General features: G+C 53.9%; 1 protein-coding gene across 19 annotated transcripts in view; it reads right to left on the bottom strand.

Moving 5' to 3' along the window:
- Positions 1 to 6,819: 6,819 nt before the first annotated feature.
- CLASP1 (cytoplasmic linker associated protein 1) overlaps positions 6,820 to 22,824 on the bottom strand; it is a 269,221-nt gene continuing 253,216 nt past the window's right edge. For all 19 annotated transcript variants that reach the window (XM_077755273.1, XM_077755291.1, XM_077755272.1 and 16 more), the window contains 3 exons: positions 15,751 to 15,957; positions 14,439 to 14,555; positions 6,820 to 7,054 (listed from right to left, as the gene is read on the bottom strand). In XM_077755273.1, coding sequence (XP_077611399.1) covers positions 6,968 to 7,054; positions 14,439 to 14,555; positions 15,751 to 15,957 — 411 coding nt within the window. In that variant the 3' untranslated portion in view covers positions 6,820 to 6,967. The remainder of the gene's footprint in view (positions 7,055 to 14,438; positions 14,556 to 15,750; positions 15,958 to 22,824) is intronic.

Raw genomic sequence — 22,824 nt, 5'->3', positions numbered from 1 at the left:
TCTTTTCCCTCAAAATGGTGTTCCTAAGGCTATCTGTGTCGCACTGCTGTGGGACCCCGAGTTCCGTGATTAGTCCACAGAGCTTCTGCCCTCCTTCCGGTTAGGGCCGCTGTGGGCTGGGTCTTGTCTTGCTCCAGGAATCATGCTGTCTGCAGTGCTTGAGCCTGTCTTCCAAGGTACGCATCCGTGTTTGTCTAGGGCAGGCCCCAGGAGTGGAATGAATGGGTCGTGAGGTCCATGAATCTGCAACTTGACGAAAGAATGTCAACCTTTTCCACAGTGGTCATGCTGCTCCATGATTTTAGGGCTGGTAGAAGCGAGAGACTCACCTGAGTTTACATAGATGACAAACGGAAGCCGGCATCGGAAGTCAGGGCCAAGGTCACTTCTGCACTTGATTGGCCAGACCCCTGAATAAAAAGTGGTGGCACACACAGCATGCCAAGCAGGGGCCGGGGCACTTTTTAAGTGACTCACCGATATCCTCTGAGATAGGCACCATCAGAGGAAGAAACAGAGAGGAAGGTCTTATACACTTGCCCAGGGTCACCCAGAGCTGGGGCTTGAGCCCAGGCAGGGTAGACGCAGTGGTTGTGTTCCTGCGTATCATGGCGGGGCTCCCAAAGAAATAGAAAAAGGTCTGGGTCACAGGGCATGCCCTTGAGATCACATGCTACTCAGGGAACTGCACTTGCAGTCATTCATTCATTCAGCACCTACAGGGAACCAGCACACGGGTTGTGTCTGGAACACAGACATACATGAGGCAGGCCCAGCTCCGTCCCACAAGTAGGGGCGAAACGGACAAATAACCACACCAAAAGGTATAACATGTTAGGAAAGAAAAGTAAAGGGATGAATTTATTATAACACTAAGCTTATTTATTTTGAGACAGAGATAGAGAGCAAGCAGGGGAGGGGCAGAGAGAGAGGGAGAGGGAGAGAGAGAGAGAGAGTGAAAAAGAGAGAGAGAGAGAGAGAGAGAGAGAGAAAATCCCAAGCAGACTCTATGCTGTTAGCACCAGCCCAACGCAGGGTTCAAACCGTGAGATCACAACCTGAGCCGAATACAAGAGTCAGATGCTTAACCGACTGAGCCACGAGGTGCCCCTAAGGGACTANGCAGACACTTCTCCTAAGGGACTAATTTAGATTCGTCTCCAGAGAAGTCATGACCTGGCATTTACGCTGAGACATAAAGTACCGGTAAAAGCCAAGGGACGTGTGTGTATAGGTGTGTGTGTGTGTGTGTGTGTGTGTGTGCGCGCGCGCGCGCCTGTGCGTGCATGTATACGTGTGTGTGCGCGCGCATGCTTGCATGTGCGTGTGTGCACAGAGGTGTGTGCACGGAGCCACTGCAAGGTCTGAAGTGCAGCGATGACAGATCAGATGAGCGTTCTCAAACGAGCAGGCCGTGTCCCTTCAGGAATGAGAACAGAAGGCAGGAGGGGATGGGAGCAGTGGATGGAGCAGCTCCTCTGTGGCCACGCAGGGGACAGAAGAGGCGGTGGTCAGTGGTCAGTGGTCAGTGGCCGGTGGGGAAAAGTGGGGAGCCTTCAAGGCCCACAGTGGAGGTGGGGCTCTGGATACCTGGGAGCCAAAGGTGGGGGCGGGCGGGATGAGAGAAAGGCCTGCCCTTAGCATGAACCTAAATGGAGGGAAGTAGGTTTGGGAGAGCAGTGGAAAGACCCGACTGGGGACACAGCCCCTTTGAGTGGCCCCAGAGACATCCACCTGCACAAATCCTGAAGGCGCTTGGGTGGTCAGTCTGGAGCCCCAAGGAGATGAGGTGGGGAGTGGTACGTGGGAGGGATGAGCACCCTGTGGAGGGGGGAGCCTGAGGAATCTGGCAACAGAATGAGCAGCTACCTGCCCCCACTCCCCCACCCCTCCAACTCCTCACTCACTCCACTCCCAGGCTTTTACAGAGAAGGAAACCGAGGTCATCCTGAGCTGGAGTCATTTGCATGAAGCCACAGACCCTGAAACTCTCAAGTTGGGCTCAAGACCCAGACTTCCAGACGTCCTGCAAGCAGGTGGGCCCTTCCTCCTCACCAGGCCCCGGGAGCAGCGCCCTGGGTGCCGTGTAGGCATGGCGCCCCGAGCCTGGAACCCACCGGCTCTGGCCGGGGAGACCGCAGGCCCACAGACGCGGAAGCAGGAGGCCAGAGGGGTGGGCACTGGGGACGCCCTTGTCACCCCCGAGCCCTCCAAGGCAGAGGTGGCCAGGGGGGGTTTCAGAAGCAGAACCAGGTGCGGGAGGTGGCAGAGCCTGGGCCAGGGTCGGGGGCTGCGGGCAGGGCCCCGGGGAGNGGGAGGCAGAGCCACAGGGACTGTGCCTGGGGCCTCTGTGCCTGGGAGCGCACACGGGGCCTCGGCGCTGGCAGCGGGCCTGCTGTGAAGGGGGCACCCGTGTGGAAGCAGTTCCGTGTTTTTTAAATCCATCATCTGGGATTAGACGCCCATTCACATGACCTTTGTCCCTTCTTGCCTGGAACCCCTGAAGCAGAAGTTAATAAATCCTGGAGGAAACTGAGGGGCCGGGAGGTCTGGGCGCGGCCTCCACCGGAAGAGCGTTGCCCTGAGCAGAGAGCTTTGTGCCCGGGCGGCCCCACGTCCCCCGTCTGCCCCCCGCGCTCCTGGCTTCCCTCTGCCAACGGCACCCCCTCCCTTCCGGAGTCTTAGTGGCGAGGCTGAGTTAGACGGTCACCGTCCGTTACCTGCAGTGGCAGCATCGGTCCAGCGGGTGCTGCTCAGCCCGTGCTGTTCCCGCGGAGCTGTTCTCAGGGCCGTCGGACAGCGTGGGACCAACGCCCCGCCCCACCCGTTGTAAGGCGAGTGGTCCTCCAGCTGCGATCCCAGAGCCAGCGGCCTGGGCGTCACCGGGCCCCCTCGCTCCTCCAGATCTGCCCGCCCTTCTGCTTCACAGGGTTTGGTCTCTAAGGCAGAGGTTTTCACCTGGGGAAGCTTGGACAGGTTCAGGGGGTCCTGGAACCTTCTACGACTGAGTGCAAAACTGGGTAGAAGGAGTATTTTCTGGAGAGACCATTCAGATGCCCTGGGAGCCGAGTGCTGCAGGCTGCAGAGGGCCTCTGTGTCCCCCGCCCCTCTTCAACGACCAGGACTGGCTGGCAGCCCTGGGAAGGGCAGGGCAATGGCACCAGGGGCTAGAGGCCCAAACGCGGGCAGCTGTGTGCCCTCCCTCGCCTGAAGGCCGTCTGTCCCCCTGGGGGTTTCCTGCCCAGGGCTAATGGGCATTCACGCAGGCTTGCGGGGGCGGCCTCACCGGGTGTCACTTCCCACCCACTGCAGGAGGCGGGGTGGGGGGTGTCTGCAGCATCTTGACCAGACCAGCGGCTTTGCTTACACCATCCCGATTAACCCTCACAGCCCCCCCCTCCCCCCCGACATCGTCTTGTTCCACATTAAAAAACGGAACCGCAGGGAGGGAGGGAAGAGCGGTGACTTGCCGGGGGGAGGGGGCGGCTGGGACGGGAGCCTAGGTGATTCTGATGGCTGTCACTGTGCTGTCACATGTCGGGCAGGGGTGGGAGGTAGTGGGGCACAGGGAAAGTGGCTCCGAGACATGGGGTGGTGGTAACAGAGATGCATCATGGAGCAGGATGGAAAACTTAAAAGCTTGTTTTGGTAAAAGTGCAGTAAGGCTTCAAAAAAGTGGGTCGGTTTTGGCTCTGTGCTGACAGCTCAGGGCCTGCAGCCTGCTTCAGATTCTGTGTCCCCCCCACCCCCCGCCCAAGCCCCAAAAGAAATAAACATTAAAAAAAATTTTTTTAAAACCCACACAGTGGGTTGGTGGCCTTGGTGTCCTGCACCGGTTCCTCTGAATCCCATGCTCCTGTCAGCTGTCAGGGGCCCCCTCCACGCCCTTCCCAGGGGTCCAGCCTGCTTGCAACAGCCCCCAAGCCGGTCCAGGCCCAACCCTTCCACTCCACACTGCCGGGGGCAGCTCTTGAAAGCACCCAGGGCAGGGGGGACAGTCCCCCTGGAGTGTGACTTGTATAGGAAAGATAGAGAAAGTGCCCCTGATGGAATCCTCTCGAAGTCTTCATAAACGTGGCCACATGTGGGCTTTGGGAAATGGCATAGCGACCTATAGGGCCCGGAGAGGAAAAAGATTGCTCCCATCAAGAAACTGAATTAAGATTCATTTATTCTAGGGCAAACTCAAAAGGGTTTTTTTTTTTTGTTGTTTTCTTTTTTAGCAAATCCTAGCACATTATTAACAAAAAAATCTGTACATTTGCCATGATACACTTGAAAGTGAAACAAATAAGATATAAATACAGATATGGATGTAACATGAAAAGCCCCCAAAAAAACGAAAACAAAACCCAAAAACCCAACCTGGGGGTGTGGGGACATGCGTGTGAACACAGTGCCGACAAAACTATTTTGGTGGCTGCTAGTTTTCAGAGCATTTTTTTTTTTCGTTTTCCAAACATCATGGTTAGCAAAGTCCTGGTGGGATTCTACCAAGTTCTTATCTGTTCTTTCATGTGTAGTAGTATGCTCGATAAATAAAGGGCGGCAGGGGAAAAAAATCAGACTGATGAGAACAAAGCCGGCTGCATTACCTGCGCAGGGTGGGGCGAGCCGGCGAGGAGCCACGGAGAGGCCGTCCTAGGCTGTCTGCGGCCCCGCGGGGAAGCACACACGAGTGGACTGAGACTTGAACGAAGCCGCGCCCCTACCCACCCCCCGCCCAGGCCGCAGCCCACGCGGGGCGCACGAGCCCAGAGAGAAGGCCCGAGGGAAGAGGGAGGGCACGGTGGGCGCTTCGGGGGGCCCCCGGACCGTCGGGTAACCGGGAGGCAAACAGTTCTGCAGTGTCGGGTGTGCAGTCCGAAGAGGAGCCCTGCAAGGAGGCGGCGGGCGGCTCGCTCCCGGTGAGGTGCTGGCGGCATGCGTGTCTCCCGGCGGCGGCGCCGGGTGGGCAGCAGTTCCGAGCGCGGCCCAGAGACCTGTTGGTGACTGTATCTCTCTCTAGGTTGGGAGGCTGAAGGTCGGGGAGGTGACATTCGAGGCTAGCCCTTTGTGANGGGGGGGGGGGGGGGGGGGGGGCGTGAGAGCAGGAAGTTGCAGAGTTCAAGGGGAACGGTCTTTCCGAACGCAGGAGGCACACAAGAACTCATAAATAACCTAGCAGAACGCACATTTCTACAACAGAGAAGTAATCAAAAGGTGCCCTGACACACTTGCTGAGTGTGAAAAGGAAACCCCAGTAGTGAACTAGTCACAGACGGTGTTTATCGATGAGAGTAAGGCCTGGTCCTGCTATGTTCTGAGCCAAAAATAAGTCAATAATATTCAACCACTTAAAATGCACCCCTGAAGTTCCTTCAACAGCAGCAGTGGGGTACTTCCCTCCAAGCGCAAGATAGCCCCACACCTACACATACACACCTACACACACACGCCCGCCCGCCCGCACACTCACTCACACACGCGCTCTCTCAGTGAAGGCACCCTGGCTTCACTGTCCTGGACCTCTGCTGTCAGTGCCTAGTTCCAATGAAGTATCTAAAATAACTTCTGAGTGAAAAGGACTTCCAGGTGCTACAGCNTGAGGGGGCGTCAGCGGGGACGACCCACAGTCTCTGCTTCTCGGTGCTGCTGGCTGCGGGGGGGCTCAGCAAACACCTCGTTACACACTAACACCAGCACAGCATTTCCCCAGGGAAACCCAGGCCAGTTTAGAGAGAGGAGAGAAGGTTCCTGACTGCACTGAGAATTTCCACTTGGCTTTAACAATTTTACTCAAAACTTATTTAGCCAGACTCTAAATCTTTATAGTTCCTCTCATTGGAGCAATCAAACCCTTAAGAAAAATGGTTAGGAAGGGTAGTTTCTCTGGTAATTTCTCAGCGAAGGAACTTTAAAACTGTGTTTCAAATCCTGTTTTTCGTAGTTTGCCGCTCACCATTACTTTCTCCTTAAACTATTTCAACAGATAACCAATGAAGTACTTCCGTCCATAATATTAAAAAAGCGATTCTGATACCTGGTGTGTCTAACTTGCCCCTGATCCTAATCCCAGATTAAGCCATGAAGTCAAGCCTGGGCAGGCAGAGCCGCCATTCGTCGGGCTGACGGAGAACACCTCCTAGCCGAGCGGCTCCGCTCGGGGGGGGGAGCGAGGCGAGGAAAGGGGACGGCGCCGAGCCCGAAGACCCTGACGCAGCAACAGGGCCCCAGCACCTGGGTGGTGACGCAGACACACTCGCCTCCGCGCTGTCTTCCGGGCTTCACGCAGCGCCATTTTAGGCACCGACAACGGAGACTAGAGATTTACCTTCGCTTCTCTGTTTGGATTTAAACGGAGGAGAGAGAGAGTGCTTTCGAGTAGAAGCTCTGGGTGTGGACAGCACGAGTGGAGTGTTCAAAGGCCGTGGGGGCCATCCGGGAAGGGGCCTCTGGTCCAGAAAGGGTCCAAGCAAAATCCCACGTGTTTGTTCACAGGCCGCCTTGAGGCTTCCCTGTTTCCCGCCGGGGTGGGACTCACGTTCTCAGCAGCTCTCGCAGCGCACCTGAAGGACGGACGCCCCTTCCCGCTGTCGCAGGCCGGATCCAGAAGGAAGCAAGCGAGATGAGACAGAAGCACGAGTGAACATACCCTCCTCAACTGCTGTCAACTAGGAGAAAATGCTACCTTCTACCCGNCACGGGAGTGTGATCTCAGCAGGCTGAACGGGACATGGCTAAGTATGGCTCTTTTCTTATTCCATTCGTTTCTATGAAGACTGCAGTGCAGGCCTTGCTTCCTTTACATTCAATACCAGTAAGATTCTACACAAAAGCTGGAAGGGACCAAAATACTGATTGTAATAAATATTTGCGGGCCTCCTTGTACTGACTGGGCAGCCGATGAGGGGGAGGGTGGGGAGAGGTCTCTGAGAGGCACCACCGATTGCTTCTAGGGCGACACAAGGAGACTCTGGTGCCGCCATTAGCTGTGTGTGGACACGTCAGAGGAGGAGCTGCTGTTGCTGTTGGTGGTCTGGGCCCTCTTTATGTACAAGTTCAGGAGCTTCATCTGCGAAGAGAAGACGCAAACGGGTCAGCAGGAGGAAAGCAGTCAGGGGGGCAGAAGGTGAAAAAACCCCATGGGAATGCAGGCTGGGGCGGCTGCTCTGGAAAACTGTGCGGGTTCCTCAAGGAATTAAAGCTAGAACTACCCTATGACCCAGCAACCGCACTACTTGGTATTTATCCAAGGGATACAGGAGTGCTGATGCACAGGGGCACATGCCCCCCAGTGCTTACAGCAGCGCTGTCAAAGTACGGAAAGAGCCCAAATGTCCATCGACGGAAGAATGGATAAAAAGATGTGTGAATATACAATGGAGTATTACTCAGCAATCAAAAAGAATGAAATCTTGCCATTTGCGACTACGTGGATGGAACTATAGGGTATTATGCTAAGTGAAATTAGTCAGAGAAAGACAAATATCATATGACTTCACTCATATGAAGACTTTAAGATACAAAACAGATGAACATAAGGGAAGGGAAGCAAAAACAATATAAAAACAGGGAGGGGAACAAAACCTAAGAGACTCTTAAATATAGAGAACAAACAGGGTTGCTGGAGGGGTTGTGGGAGGGGGGATGGGCAAAATGGGTCAGGGGCAGTAAGGAATCTACTTCTGAAATCATTGCTACACTATGTGCTAACTTGGATGGAAATTTAAAAAAAAAAAAAGGAAAAAAGAAAAAAAGAAATGCATCTTTGCTGACACCTTGTTTAAGGCTCAGTGATACTGACTTTGGATTCCTGGCCTTCAGAACTATAACAGGATAAATTTCTGGTGTTTTAAGGCAAAAAAACAAAAAAAACCACCCAGATGACAGAAAAGAGCATGTCCGTTGTCCCTGGTTGAGAAATTCACGACACACACGCATCCGGCACACACCTGCCCAGGGTGAGGGCCACAGCAATGGGAGGGGGTCTTAGCCANTTTTCTCCAAGGAATGAAAATGGGGGGGGGAGGGGGCAAGGGCTCACAGAAGCAGATGAGTGAAGGGCCACTGTGGCCAATGGCCCACGCAGGCTGGCAGGGAAAGAAGGACGTAGGCGCAGCTCCCCAGGGCTGAGGTTGCTGGGAAAGGCTGAGGTCAGTCTTCTGACCTTCCCATCTCTGTTGCAGCTGCTCCTTCTGCACGCACACCTTCCTCTGCCCCATCTGGGCTGACCAAGGGCCGTGGCGTCTGAGACCTGTCTGCCAGGTCGCCTCCACAGCCTCCCCCCATCTGCTCATCGGGACACCCCGTTCCTTTCTTTAGCCCCTGTGCCATGGGAGCCTCACGGCCACTCAGCGCTTGTCACCTGGCGCTGGAGTTAGTGGTGCACTTGCTTGCTCCCTCTGGCGAGAGGAGAGCTCGCTGAGGCCAACCCTGTCATTAAGTCTCGTCCCCTCGGAGGGGCACGGCGCTCCACGATGAAAGCAGCTGTTTTTGAGATCTGCTATGCTTTTACCGTGAACCCCCAGACCTTCCAAATACGTAAAACACCGCACAACATGGTAGGTTCTTAAATACTTGTCAAGTGCCACTAAGTTAATATGTTATGCTGACAATTTGCCTGCTCATACTAAAAACAAAAAGAAACCAGTGTTTGTGGAAGCAGAATGCCCACAACAATCCATGTAACACACAGCGTGCAAGGTTAAGGGAATCAGGAAATATTTACTATCCACAGCTCTGAGCGAGCCGTGATGCGGAAACAATTGCAAGCCAGTCCGAGGGAGGAGAGGCTGGTCTCCACGGAGACCCAGGCAGAGAGGCTCAGGGTGTGGGACGTGGCAACGTGGCAACGTGGGCCTCCAACCACCAGTGGGGACCGGAACACAACTGTGCGGAGCTCCTAGGAAAGGTTGTCTCCCTGACCGCTCGCGCAAAGGTAGCTGCGGAGGCGGAAATAACAGCCATGCGTGTGGCCTCCCAGAGGGCCCTTCCCTGGGGTCTCCACGCCAGTCTCCGTAGTGCTGTCCTACTGTGACTGCGTGGAGTATGTCACCATTTGCTTTTCACTCCCCACTCTTAAAAATCATTTTTTAGTGAGAGAGAGAGAGTGAGAGCGAGCGAGCATGCAAATGGGAGAGGGGGCAAAGAGGGGAGGGAGAGCGAGAAAGAGACAGGCGGGCGGAGAATCACAAGCAGGCTCCATGCTCAGCGCAGAGCCCAACACAAGGCTCAATCCCACCACCCCAGGATCCCAACCTGAGTGGGAATCAAGGGTCAGAAGCTCAACCAAGGAAGCCACTCAGGTGACCCCTGCCATGTTGATTTTTAAAAATCTTAAACCTTCTAACAGAACTGTGCTCTGAGGGCAGCGCCAGCATTTCACACGGGGATTCCAATGTTCTAGGCTCAGTGTGAGGTGGCCAGGGCCAGCCGGATGCCAGTGACACCCTGCTCCAGAGGTGAAGTGCCAGCCTGCGGTGTCATGGACCACGGGGCCCCAGAACCAGCCCCCCTCCCCGGGCCGCTGTGCAGGCCTCCTCGCCATCAGCCCCGTCCCCGCTCGCGGTCGGCCCTGTCCCCACACGCGGTCCTGCTGCCCCAGGGCGGGACAAAGCTTCACGTTTCCCACATGCCTCGGTGGTACAGCGAAGACAGCCAGTGTTCCTAACACGAACCTGTTGCATCGTAGATTTGTTTTAAAGAAGAAAAAATGTTCTACGAGACAAGGCAGTTGTGTTTCTGTGAAAGCCTGATTAAAAATGAGTTGCAAACACCGTCATACTGATTTGTGATCAAAACCATGGATGTATCCACTCGTGCGGCCCAGAGCGCAGGTGCAGGTACGAAGAGACAATGGTAACAGGTAACGACATGTCCGTGTCCCATAGTTCACACGGAGCTTTTACTGCTGGTCGTGTTTGAGCCTCACAAAAATGCTCTGATGGAAGCAGAACAGGTGCTCTGGTCTTACAAATGACAGGCTGGGGTTTAGACGCTCGCCCCATAAGCTGGTGTGAATTCACACCATAGAGCGTTACAACCTCAGGACATCACGTGTAATCCCCACAGCAACTGCTAAGAAAACAGCCGCAGAACATACAGAAAAGGAAACGGGAGGGAACTAAAACATGTCAGTACCAAAAGCGAACGCCGCAGAGAAACGGGACAGGAAAGGCCCACGGTGCCCTGCAAAAGCAGGCCGGCCTACGACAATGGTCTCTCCTCAGCGGCAAGCATCCCTTCAAAGGGAAATGGTGACCCTCTCCAGGCACAAGACAGCGGGGGCAGGATGGCTAAGGAAACACTGTCCAGGCTCTACACTGTCAACACGAGGCTCACTCTGGTCTACTGAGACACAAAGCGGTCAAGAGTTAAAAGCTGGAAAGAGAGACTTGATGCGAACAGTAACCAGGGTGCAGGGGTGGCTGTGCAAATATAGTGGGCAAAACAGGCTTTAAAGCTGTTTTTTGTTTTTTTTTTTAAGTGTTTATTTTTGGGGAAGAGAGAAAGAGAGAGAGAGAATGTGAGTGGGGGTGGGGCAGAGAGAGAGATGAGGAGACACAGAATCCGACACAGGCGCCAGGCTCTGAGTTGTCAGCATAGAGCCCGACGGGAGGCTCAAACCCACTGATTGTGAGATCATGACCTGACCTGAGCCGAAGTCAGATGCTTAACTGACTGAGTCATGCAGACGTCCCAGACAGAACAGACTTTAAATCAAAAAGTTTACAAGAAAGCAAGGTCATTATATATTAATAAAAAGTCAATATGCCAAGAAGATACAATAGTTGTGTGTATAATACCATGCCAGCAAAATATAAGAAGGAAATGCTGACAGAACTGAAGGGTTCACTTGGAGATGTCAGTACCCTGTCCTTAATGATGGACAGAACAACCAGAAAGATGACGAGGAAATCAAAGGCTTACACACCCCAATAAACCCACTAGCTCTAACAAGACACATCTAGAACACTCTGCCCAACAAGAGAATACACATTCTTCCTAAGTGTACCTGGCCCAGGCTCCAGAAAAGACTATCATAAGGCTACATGGTCTCAATAGATTCACAAAGACAGATATTTCACAGAGTGTCTTCTCTGGACTGGATGAAGTAAAAAATGAGTAACAGGAAGAAAACTGAAAAGTTTACAAATCTGTGGAAACCGAGCAACACACTGGTAAAGAGCCCGTGGGTCAAAGAAGAAATTACAAGGAAAATTAGAGAACATCTTGAGACAGATCGAAGTGAAAACAATATACCCAAACTTATGGGATGCAAGAAATGTAGTGCAAAGGAAATGTGTAGCTTAGATTAAAAAAAGAAGAGCCCGTATCAATCACCTAACTTTACATCTTGCGCTAGAAAGAGAATAAATTAAACCCAGAAGGAGAGAATAAAAAAGACTAGGACAGTGATAAATGAGATAGAAAAGCAATAGAGAAAAATCAATGAAACCAAAAGTTGGTTCTTTGAAAAGATTAAAATAAAATTGACAGATCTTTAGCTCAGTTTCCTAAGGAAAAAAAACTCCTCAAATTACTAAAATCATTGATGAATGTGGGAACATTACTACTGATTCTACAGAAATAAAAAAAGATTATAAGAGAACTCTATGAGGGGTGCCTGGGTGGCTCAGTCAGTTAAGCGTCTAGCTCTTGATTTCAGCTCAGGTCATGATCTCATGGTTCATGAGTTCAACCCCCATCAGACTCTGTGCTGACAGCTCAGAGCCTGGAGCCTGCTTCCGATTCTGTGTCTCCCTTTCTCTCTCTCTCTCTCTCTTTGCCCCTCCCCAGCTTGCATTCTATCTGTCTCTAAGATAAACATTAAAAAAAAATTAAAGTCAATAAACTTAAAAGCACTATGAATAAATGTACACCAGCAAATTAGGTAACCCAGGTGAAATGGACAAGTTCCTAGAAACATAAATTGGACTTCATGAAAATTTAAAAAAATTATGCATCAAAAGACAGATTAATATCCAAAGTATATGGAGACCTTCTAAAACTCAACAATTAAAAAAAAAACCCTAATTCAAAAATGGACAAAGGAGTTGAACAGACATTTCTTCAAAGAAGATGCACAACTGGCCAGCATGAAAAGATGCTCAATGTAACAGAACATTAAGGAAATGTAAATCAAAACGACACTGAGGCACCACCTCGTATCAGCCAGTAGGGTGGCTACCACCAAAGAAAGAGAAAACAGTAAGTGCTGGTGAGCATGTGGGGAAACTGAGGTCTTCGGGTGCTGTCAGTGGGAACATGAAAGGGCACAGCCGCTGTGGAGAAGTTACAGAATTGAGCAATTCCAGTCCTGCGTGTATATGCAAAAGAACTGAAAGCGGAGTCTCAGATGTACCTGTACCCGTGTTTTCACAACAGCATTATTCACAACAGCCAAAAGATGGCAAGAACGCAGGCGCCCGTTGCCAAAAAATCGATCAGCAAACTGTGGTATGAGCATGTAATGGAGTATCACTCAGCCTCAAAGAGGAAAGAAATTCTGACAAACCTACAACATGGATGAACCGCAAGGACATTGTTCTAAGTGACAGACGCCAGTCACAAAAAAGACAGATGGTGTCACTTTTATGAGGGCCCTGAGTAGTCAAACTGAGAGAGGCCTAGTGTACAACGGTGGTGGCCAGGGGCCAGGAGGACAGAGTAATGAGGGATTACTACTCGACGGGGGTAGGGTTCCAGTTTTCCATGACGGAAGACATTCTAGAGACAGACGGTGAGGATGCTGACGCTGTTGAGTGTGTTAACACCAGATGGTACACTCAAACATGTACGATGGGAAATTTTGTTACGAGCATTTTGCCACCATTTTTAAAAAACTGAGGAAAAGAAAAGCGAGTTTGTTGAAGGTCACATGACTGGGGGGGGCAGGTAGAGACCAGAAGGCAGGGCGTTTCACCCCAGACCTGATGATAGACCCCGCTGCCACAGCAATGGAACACTCTCAAAACGGCCTTGCGTGTCCTGGCCACCACCTACGTGGGGCCTTTCTCTATGGAGCTGGGTATCACAGTAAGCAATGGAAGAGTGCTCTGACGGGCCACACGATGCTGAGAATGAGGAAGCCACAGCTCTAGACGGTGTTTCTTGTCTAGGAAGCCGAGGCCGTGTTGGCACCGTCTGCAGCTACCGACGTCGGGTGGGAGAGGTGCGGCCGCGTCTATGAAGCGCACGCTGACGCGTCGGAGCTGCCACAGCTGAGGACTGGGAGCGCGGCATGAAGTGGGCTGCCGAGTGGCCTCCCCACGCCCTCCGACGGACCGGAGCTGTAACTGGTGCAGGTCAGGACAGGGTTCAGGAGCCGAGGCTGCTGCTGAGAGCAACGCCAGCAGGTCGGCTGCACAACAGGGACGAGAAAAACACTGTCTTCTTGTCCGTTAGCAGAAGAGGCAAGTGAGGGGGCGGGACAGTTTGCCTGGCAGACAAAACTCGGGTCTACTGTTATCCGAGCTGAACCGTACAACTCGAATCCCTTCACGGATAGGGTCCTCCAGTTCTTGCTGCTGCCAGAACTGCCTAGAACAAGCCAATGGAGGCCCGAGACAGAGGAGGGTCCCTGGCCTAGCACACTGCTGGGGACTCTTGGCTCAGGGGCTTCCAGATGGTGGCTAGGGAAGGTCAGTGAGGAGGAAAGAGAGGGAGAAGGGAGGGCAAACACAGTCAGGCGGGGCGGCCCCCCAACCTCCTTTCCACCCAGCGCTGAGCTCTGTCTGCAGGAAGGTTCTCAGGCAGTAAGGGCGGGGTGCTCAGGCAGGGGTTCCCTGGCTGCATGCAGCCTCAACAGAGACTGTCACGACTGAGGGGTGGACACTACTGGAACCCAGGGGGCCATCAGGGGCGCTGCACCCTGCCCCATGACGCCCAGGACAGGATGCGGCAGCCTGGAGTGCTGGCAGTGCAGGGGGGAGGCCTGCTGGCTTTGCCGGCACTTGGGGAAGCCGGGCTCTGGCCGGGACGAGGGGTCATGTCACGGGAACGGTTCTGCCTGGAAAGACGGGCCCCTTCCATACGGAGCAAGCAGGGCACCTCTGGCTGCAGGCTTTCCCCGGACTGCCCTCAACTCCATGTGGCCGCACTGCCCATGGGCAGCCCCTGGTGGCCCTGTCACACAGCCTGCGGAGGTCCGGGCTTCGGCTTTGGCCCCTGCGCCCCCTGCTGTCGCTGGGCTGGCTCAGCTGACCAAAGTTTATGTTTAACCAGCAGGCACTCTCTCCGCTCTCCTCCGCCTGCTATTCCCTATTCCACCAATTCCAACATGGGGGAGGGGGGGCAGCGGCTCGGCTTTAGGCATGAGAGCTCTGTGCACAGGGCGGCGGACGTGGGGACCTGTCCTTCCCCCGCAGCGATGCTGGCACGAAGGCAGGAGGAATGCAGTGGGCACAGGGGAGAGCCCGCAGCAGACGAGCGGGCCCGCGGGACACCATATATACCTTGCTCCCCGTGAGCTGCGCAAGATGAGGTTTCAGCTCCTCTCCGATTACAGAATAAATCGCCACCAAGCAAAACACGCTGGCCTTCCGCACGCTGCTCTCGGTGTTGTCGTAGCCCTGTGGGGTCAGAAGGGACAGGAGAGGAGATCAAAGACCCGCCTCATGGTCAATGTCTCATCAGTGTCTCCACAAACACCCTCACGGTTCAACCTCGCACTTGACGCTGGCAAGCACGACACGACTGCCATATGCCAGTGAAACCGCAGAGCGCTGGCTCCGGGACATCACTGCTTCACAGGGTCTGGAGTGGCTGGCCTGGTGTCTGCAGGTGGGAAAGGGAGGCCCTCCCCGCACAGCGTGCTGCCTCACACACTGAGAGAGAGAAAGATGGGTGGGGGAGAAGGAAGAGGAGAGGGAGAGGGAGGGAGGGAGAGAGGAAGAGAGGGAGGGAGAGATCTGGGAAGGAAATTGAGGGAGAAATAGCTTGGATACCTGCGTGTCTACATCTGGGCCTCTGTCTACTGGTCTGCCTGGCCCTGGACGCTGCAGCCTCTGTCCTCCCTCTGCCTGGGATAACCCAGTCCCAAGAGTCTGCACTTGAACTCCCGAGCCAAGCGCTCGGCAAGCAGCAGCATTTATTCTACATGAAGCTGATTTCTCTCCACCTTCCCCACTCCCTGCAGGGCCCACGTCTACACCAGCTCTTCTGTGAATACTTCCCTATGAAATCACCTCTTGGCCTCTGGCCTCAGAAACCCCCACTCGCACCTAGAGTAACTTGCACTCGGTGCCCCCATTGCCAGCTGCCCGCAGGGTCACACCCTGTCCCACGGGAGGCTGACACAGCCCTGGGGACACGCTGTGCGCTGCAAATGTCTTTTATCTTCCAGAGTCTAACTCCATGCCTTGCACTGAGAGGCTCCTAGTAAACATTTGCTGGACAGCAGAGAAAGGACCGTTACTGGGTTTGGCACTCCCACAGCCCGCCCTACCCGGGGTTGGGGCCCAAGGATGTGCCACCCAGCCCGGGGCTGGGGCCCGTAGATGTGCAATAAGGGTTTGCTGAAGGCGTGAGCGACAGCAGCAAAAATGACCAAAACATATTTCCAGCAAACAGAAAGCTCGTTCTGGAGCCACAGCTCCAGGCTGCTGGGAAGCTACTCCTGCCACACTCAGGGGAGGGCATGTTGGAAAACAGAGGGCCCGAGGCGGGTGCGAAGCACAGGCCAGTGCCCGCCCTTCGCTGGCCGCCCCTCAGGCAAGTGGGGAGGGCCCGGCCCCCACACCTGGCCTTCCGGCCCCATGGGCCCACCTGCAGCAGGCCGGGGATGATGTCCGCCAGGAGCTGCAGCAGGGACTCCTTGGCAATCCTCTCCACGACTTTGGTCTGCATCTTGATGGCGGCCAGATTGATGGGGTAGTCGGCCGTCTGGATGATGGGGCACAGGACCTTGATGCACTGCTCTGGGTGGATGGAGCTGGCCAGTGTGGACGCTGCCTCTTCGGCTGCTCGCACCACCTGAAACACCAGGGCCCCAAACACGTGAGCTCCCAGAGACTGAGTGGCCTCGCCGCCTGGCTTCGGAAGCCCGATGCTGGAGGTCAGCCAATGCCCTCGGCTAACTCTGCACAGGTCAGCGGGAGCAAGGCGGTTTCGGGGATAAGGGGCACAGGAAGGCAGGAATGCAGACTGCACAGGAAACCCCGGAGAAGTGGCTCTCCAAGTGCAGCCTCCCCTGTGACGTTCCTGAGAACGTGCTGGAACTGCTAGTTCCCTGGCCCAACTGTGGCCCTGCCGAATCAGATTGGGGGGGTGTCTCTGTACAGGAAAGCGCTTTCAGAGAGTCTCTGTACAGGAAAATTTGGACACGGAGACCACATGAGGTCACCGCAAGGCCCTGACCACTGCCCGCTCACTCAAGGAGGGGCAGGGTCAGATCTCGGGGCTCTGCAGTCCCGGCTTTGGGACAACCGCAGCTCAGTTTAGCTGGGGCGACACTACCCGGTGAACAGGACTCCCTTCCCAGAGTGTACCGCGTTGGTCCGTGTGTTCGCTCTGCTTTCTGAGCAGGAAAGGGAATTCTTCCAACACAAGGGGGCGCAAATTCATCTCACTTAAAAATCGATGTATCTGACTCTGGACTTCAGCTCAGGTCACGATCTCACAGTTCGTGGGGCTGAGCCCCGCAATGGCTTGGGATTCTGTCTCCCCTTCCCTCTGCTACCCTCCCCTGCTCTCTCTCTCTCAAAATAAATAAAAATAAACTTAAAACAAAAGCCTGATAGTTCTAGGGCTGGTCACGCTGTACTGATGGCACAGCTCTCCCTGGGCTGCTCGCGTCCCAACACCCCCGCATCTAACACTGCAGAAAACCTGGAAGGAAACGCACAAAAATGTTCCCGCCTTGTCTTAGAGGGGCAAGATTATGGGTAATTTTATTTTCCTATTCGTATTTTTTATATTAAAACACTGCCATGAGAAACTGTTATAGTAATATTAGTTCACGGTAAGGAAAACATTCATAAAAATTTAAGTGTGTTTCTGAAATCAGGAAAAGTTCACGGTTCAGCCCTTGGTTCAGGGGGCGTGGGGAGGACGGGGTGCTGCACCCCGGGAGCAGGTGGCCTTCATCTTCCGGGCCGGAATCTGAGCCCCAGCATGGAGTGCACCCCCTGGGTGCTGGCTGAGCCCAATGCCTCTATATTGTAACACAGAATGTTGTCACGGTCATTATAATAATTACAGCTATTTCTGCTCACCTCCTGATTCTGCAAGCTCTCTTGTGCAATTCAGGAAACTCGCTGACCCTCACACCAACGTGGCCGACCATGCACCCTCCTTGCATGGCGGGATGACCTCCCCTTCTCAACTTGTAGAGCTTTTCTCTATTGCTGGCACCTCACGTCGGTTGCTTTACATTGTTGCCAACATTTCGAAGTGTATCTCTTTCTTCCCTAACAGGCTCCAAGGCCTAGGAGACGGGCTGGGGCACTTCCGCAGTACCCCGAAGTACATAGTAAGGCCTGGCACATACCGGGTGTTCACCATTTACAGACGGACTGAACTTCACTCTGTCTGCCTGAGGGAGGGTACGTTCCTACTTGAAGGCCTACCTTCCTGAACTCTCAAAGTTCTCGTTAGAGGCCTTTGGAACTTTCCCTGGAAGGACCTGCTATCTCCTCAAGGCACTGACCAAAGTCTAGGGGTCTCATTAAGTAAGCTCACAGCCCCGTCGCGTGGCCATCCTGCTCAGGGACACAGTGCATACACCCGTGGGGCGTACATCGGGATTACGCGTCGATACTTCTGAGAGTCAAAACGGGGTCCAGGATCAGCACGGCCAAGAGTAAATGCTGTGCATGTGAGAGAAGACAAGTCAGGAACACCCAAGATCTGTCTGCACTTGTTACACGCGTGGAAGCTCAGGCTTGGGCGCACAGCACCGTACAGAGGCCATTTTAATTTCAAAGAACCCTATTGCCAGTAAGCCCACAAGAGCAGTTTCTCCTCCATCGTCTGCCTCGTTCTGTGCATCATGCACGCACTCGTTCACCCCCATGTGTCAGGGCCTGGGCTCAGGGCTCAGGTCACAGGAGGCAGGATGACACGGTGCCAGGCAGGGCGGGCCAGATGGCGGGGGCTGAGGAGTGCTCGCAGTCGGCCGGGATCAGATTAAGTTGATAAGAGGCAGGACGCAGAAGTGACGCCTGCACAAGACTTCCTGGGTGTTTTTTGGGGGGTCCTCCAGTCCCAGGGCCCTTGGCCACGCGGGGCCAGCCCTCCTTGCCTCTGCTCCCCTCTGTAAGTGGATGGTTTGGGCCAGGCAGCAAGCAGGACCTGTCCTCAGTCTCATTGATGGCCGCACCTTCCACTTCACATACACACGAGAATGACACTATTTACAGGAAGCCTGCTGTGATTTTTTTCTTGCCAACCCCATCCCCTGAGAAGTGCAGCTTCTCCCACACAGGTCCCCCCAAAGCAGAGCTCTGTGCGGCCCTGCTGTGCATGCACGACCTTTAAACTTTCACCCCAAGAGAGGCAGCTCCACGTCGCAGGGGTACCTTCTTGGCCTCTGATAACAGAGCAGCAGACAAATCTGAGTTCAGTGCTCTGGCAAGACTCTCCGTCGGTCTGAACCTCAAGGTTTAAAATGGGGATTTAGGAAATACTGATGTTGGTAGACTTTGGAGAGAGAGAGCATACAAATAAAGGACGGCAGGTAAGGGGCCACCAGGAGGCACAGCGGAGGACCTGGGAGTTCCTAGGCTGCCAGGGAGCAGGGCCCTGTCCCGAGGACCTCCCCCCCTCCCCGAACTGGCTAGTGTGCGCATCACGTGGGTCTGCCCACCCCCCAAGAATCTCTCCAAAGCTAACCTGAAACCAGGCCCACGTGTGTCGATACGGCACGCAAGGCCTCCTGCCCGCATCCAGAGCGGTGTCTTTGCCCTCCCTGTCCCCGTGCCCTGGTCACACTGAGCCACGGGTAGGCCCCGCCCATGCCCGGCCGGTCCTTTCCCAGAGCCCTTGACTACCCAGCCCCTTCACTGCTCCTGGGGGTCGCTCACTGCTGCTCTCTTGTCGGGCGGGCCAGGTCTCCCTCGGGGTCCCGCGTGCGCACCTTCACCGCTGCACTTGCTCAGGTGGACTCTTCCACTAGACAGTAAGTTCCCTGAAGGAAGCTCCCACCTCAGCTACCTTTCTACCCCCCTGCCCGGCACAGCGTCCAATATACACGAGCTGCTCAACAAATGCTTGTCAAACGTGCTCTCCCGTGGTGTACAGATTCGGTAAAACAATCGCACCGGCAAAGTCACCTCTGGGGCACACCCACTGGGCTGCACGGACTCAGTCCACTGGTCCACCGAAGAGCTGGCCCGGGAACTGAGGGAAGGCAGGATCTCTCCAAGCCAGCAACCTGGGGCTGTGGCGAAGTCAGCTGTAGGAGGCCTGGAGGGTCCCGCTCCAGGCGACGCACCGGGAAGGCGGCCCTTCTGTCTTTGTAAAGGAGACTAGTTCAGGCTAGTGTTTTCCTAGCAATCCACTGTTTGAAGAGGGGCTCCCAGTGTGCAACCAATTACCCTCCGATGAAGTGCCTTTGCACCTGCTCAGCTCACGCGCGTCCCTCAGGTGGCTGCAGGCCCCGGTGTACTTGGGAGAGCCAAGCATTACGGAATTACTGTTTGCAAGTGTCCGAACATACTGCTCAGAAAGCTGAGTGCCACCGACTGAAGGGAGTTTGTGTCTTAGTTTTTAAACATGGGGCAAAACCAGAAGGGTCAGAAAATACCGGATCACCTCACAGGGATGTCCTAAGCAGAAAACACTGATGCCCATGGTCAAGATCCCGCTGGGGAATGGGAGGTAGCTCTGTGGGTAGGAGATGGCCCTGCAGATGGACTGGGAGTCAGGTGCGGGCAGTGCCACCTGACAGTCCTGACGGGAGCAGACAAGTGCCCCATGCCCCTTGGGATGCAGAGAGTGTTGGTGAGACATGGAAATATACCGGCAGGCTCATCGCAAGGGCGCCATTCTAAGGTTTCCTTCCTTCCCTCCAGCCTGTCGGCACTCTCCTGACATTCAGGTGACACTGAGCTACCCCACAGGGAGCCACGGGTCAGCAGACTTTCAGATCTGCTGAGCCAAGACCCACAAGCAAGGAGAATTTCCTCGTATAAAACCCCAGCAATTCTTGATGTCACCTGCATGAAGCATTTAATCCAACGCATCTAACATACAAAGGTTTTCTGAAAAGTGTCTGAAAACAGAAAGCCAGCAGGTGTACTTCGAGGCGGCAAGTTTGAGGCCGTCTCTCTTAATGGAGGCTGCGGCAAGATTCCCAAGGCGGACCCCGCTTCTGCCTAGGCGCGGGCTAGGTGTTCCACGGACTTCCCTCTCGGCGCCAAGCCCCCAACGTCTGGCAAGGCGCCTGAATTGGGGTGAACTTTAGGTTCTGCCCCTGTGTTCTATGTAACGTAAGAAGCGAAGATTATAAATGTAAGCAAACAGAGAGGAAAAGTAAACACGGGCATCAGAAAGAAAGGAGAACAATACTGGATAGCAGACAAGGTGGCCAGAAGTGGCAAGAGTTTTAAAAAGGGGGGTGGTGTGGGGCATATTTATGAGACAGCAGCAGCAAGCAGGTTATAATCCACCTTGACGTGATCAAAATTGTTCTAGGTCTGATTTTGCTACAGTCTGGTTAGAAACGTGGGGATTCTTTCCTTTCAAGGTTAGTGAAGCTAGCTAGGGAAAGCAGAGTTTCCTTATCGGACTTTTTTACAAAATGAGATCATTACTCAGAATATTGATGAATGTTTGCTTAGAGATAAGGTTTCTTTCAGAGCACAGAACTTGTCAAAATTTGGACTGTTTTAAGTACACAAAGTTTGATTTGGCTCTGTCACAGACACACCAGAAAAATTGGCTGAATAAGAAAACATTTTTTTAATGCCAAAAAAAAAAAAAACAACCCAAAAAACCCCCAACAACCCCCCCAAAAGGCAAATGTTCCTAAACAATAACTGGCATCAAAGAACTCTTCCCAATCCGGCAAACCCAGTTCAGTGTCTCAATCACACGGAAACTAAGGAAAAGGTTGGCGCCACCTTCTGGGGAGAAACTACAAAGACCTCATAACAAATGGGATCAGGGCAGACAGTGAGGTGTGGTATCCACCAGTGTCCTGGGGAAGATTCCACCCTTCGTAAAAGACTGGCACTCCCTTGAATTCCAGGATGTAAAGCTGCGTGTGAGTCCTCACTTAGCTAGGCTCAGTGCCATACCAGAGCGGGAAAGGGAGGAAAGAAAAAAAAAAAAAACGCTCCAGGTTCAACGTCCACAGACTCCAGTTTTGGACCTGGTTCTATCATCGACTAGTGAGGTGGTGTGGAAGGAAGTTTCTTCTACCTTCTAGGCCTCGGTTTCTCTCATCATAACAATGAGAGGGAAAATGTGAATCAAGAATGTCCGCATGATCTTGTTATAACACCTTATCTCCACCCCTACTTAAGGAGTGCTTTCCCCCAAAAAGATGCACACGAACATTTCTGGAGGCAGAGTATGAACGACACGATGTCTAACAAAGACAGCCTGGGCAACACACTCTCTCAAAGGCAGTTAGGTGGGAGACACGCCCGGGGGGTGGCTGTGTCCCGTCCCAGAGGACACTGCTGGATACTGGGCTGGCCGGCCTTTCAGGAAGGACAAAAGACACAGACTAGGGGCGCCTGCATGGCTCAGTCGGTCAAGCATTTGACCCTTGATTTCAGCTCAGGTCACGATCTCACAGTTTGTGAGTTCGAGCCACGAATCGGGCTCTGAGCTGATGGTGCGAAGCCTGCTTGAGATCCTCTCTCCCCTCTCTCTGTCCCTAGCCCACTCGGTCTCTCAAAATAAATGAGCTCAAAAACAATGAAAAAAAGAGACAAGCTAAACCTTTTCAGACGGAGAGGTGAGCAGCACACACAAGGCCCGTCTCCCGCATCTCCTATGTCCATCTCTTGGAACTTGGGATGACAGTGTGATGGCTACCCCCGTGTGGACAGATAGATTCAGCCAGCACAGGAACCCCAAGACACAAACTGTGCTTTAAAATGTACTCAATCAAATTTCAATAGCCCTCTTAGATGTATTTTAAAAAAGTACTGTCATATGTGCTTTGTGTAAACTTTATGAAGCCTGACAACAATTGTACTCAGAGTCGGTCTACTTTCCTCGATGGAAGGGGGAGAGGAGGCCGCACTTTCAGTTTTCAACGCTGTGAGCCTGATGGGGCACAACACGTCTCTGACCCCTGCTCACCAGCGCCCCCGTTCCTGACACACGCAGAGGGTTCCGGAGACTTGCCCACAGCCGCACAGCCAGCGAATGAACGGCAAAAGTAAGAGGAGACCCCAGGCCTCCACTCTCCAGACTCGAAGGTTCTGCCGCTCACCAATGGCCCTCTTGCCCGTCTCTGCGTAGGAGCGGTTTCTTAGTCGGACGCCGTTTCTGAAGCTGCAGGAGCCAAGAGGCAGTGAACGGGAGGCGCAGTTCTCCAGAGATGAGGGTCCAGTCACTGGCCCCAAAGAACAGCGATCGGCGCTGCCGTTCAGAACCGGACATGATGCCCAGCACTTCCCAGCAAGCCTGGGGGGCGAGGACGGCCATCTCCACTTGACACACAGAACACGAAGGCAGTCTTGGTTTGCAGAGTCAACCCAGGCATGTCTTCTCAGCCCATGCTCCCCGGGTCTGGCCACGCTGTGCGGCTCGCTGCTGGGACTCTCTCCCTGGCGACCCGACGTGGCCGAGCTCAGGTTCTAACCGCCCCAGGCAGGCTTCCTGTGCCCCTCCAGTGGCTCCAGCCCCCCCCGCGTCTCCCCCTGCACCCCTCCAGTGGCT

This window comes from Crocuta crocuta, unplaced genomic scaffold (genome assembly GCF_008692635.1).
Source record: "Crocuta crocuta isolate KB4526 unplaced genomic scaffold, BGI_CrCroc_1.0 scaffold548, whole genome shotgun sequence".
Lineage (NCBI taxonomy): Eukaryota > Metazoa > Chordata > Mammalia > Carnivora > Hyaenidae > Crocuta > Crocuta crocuta.
Note: the sequence above shows the minus strand (reverse complement) of the source record. Positions and strands in the feature narration are given on the sequence as shown.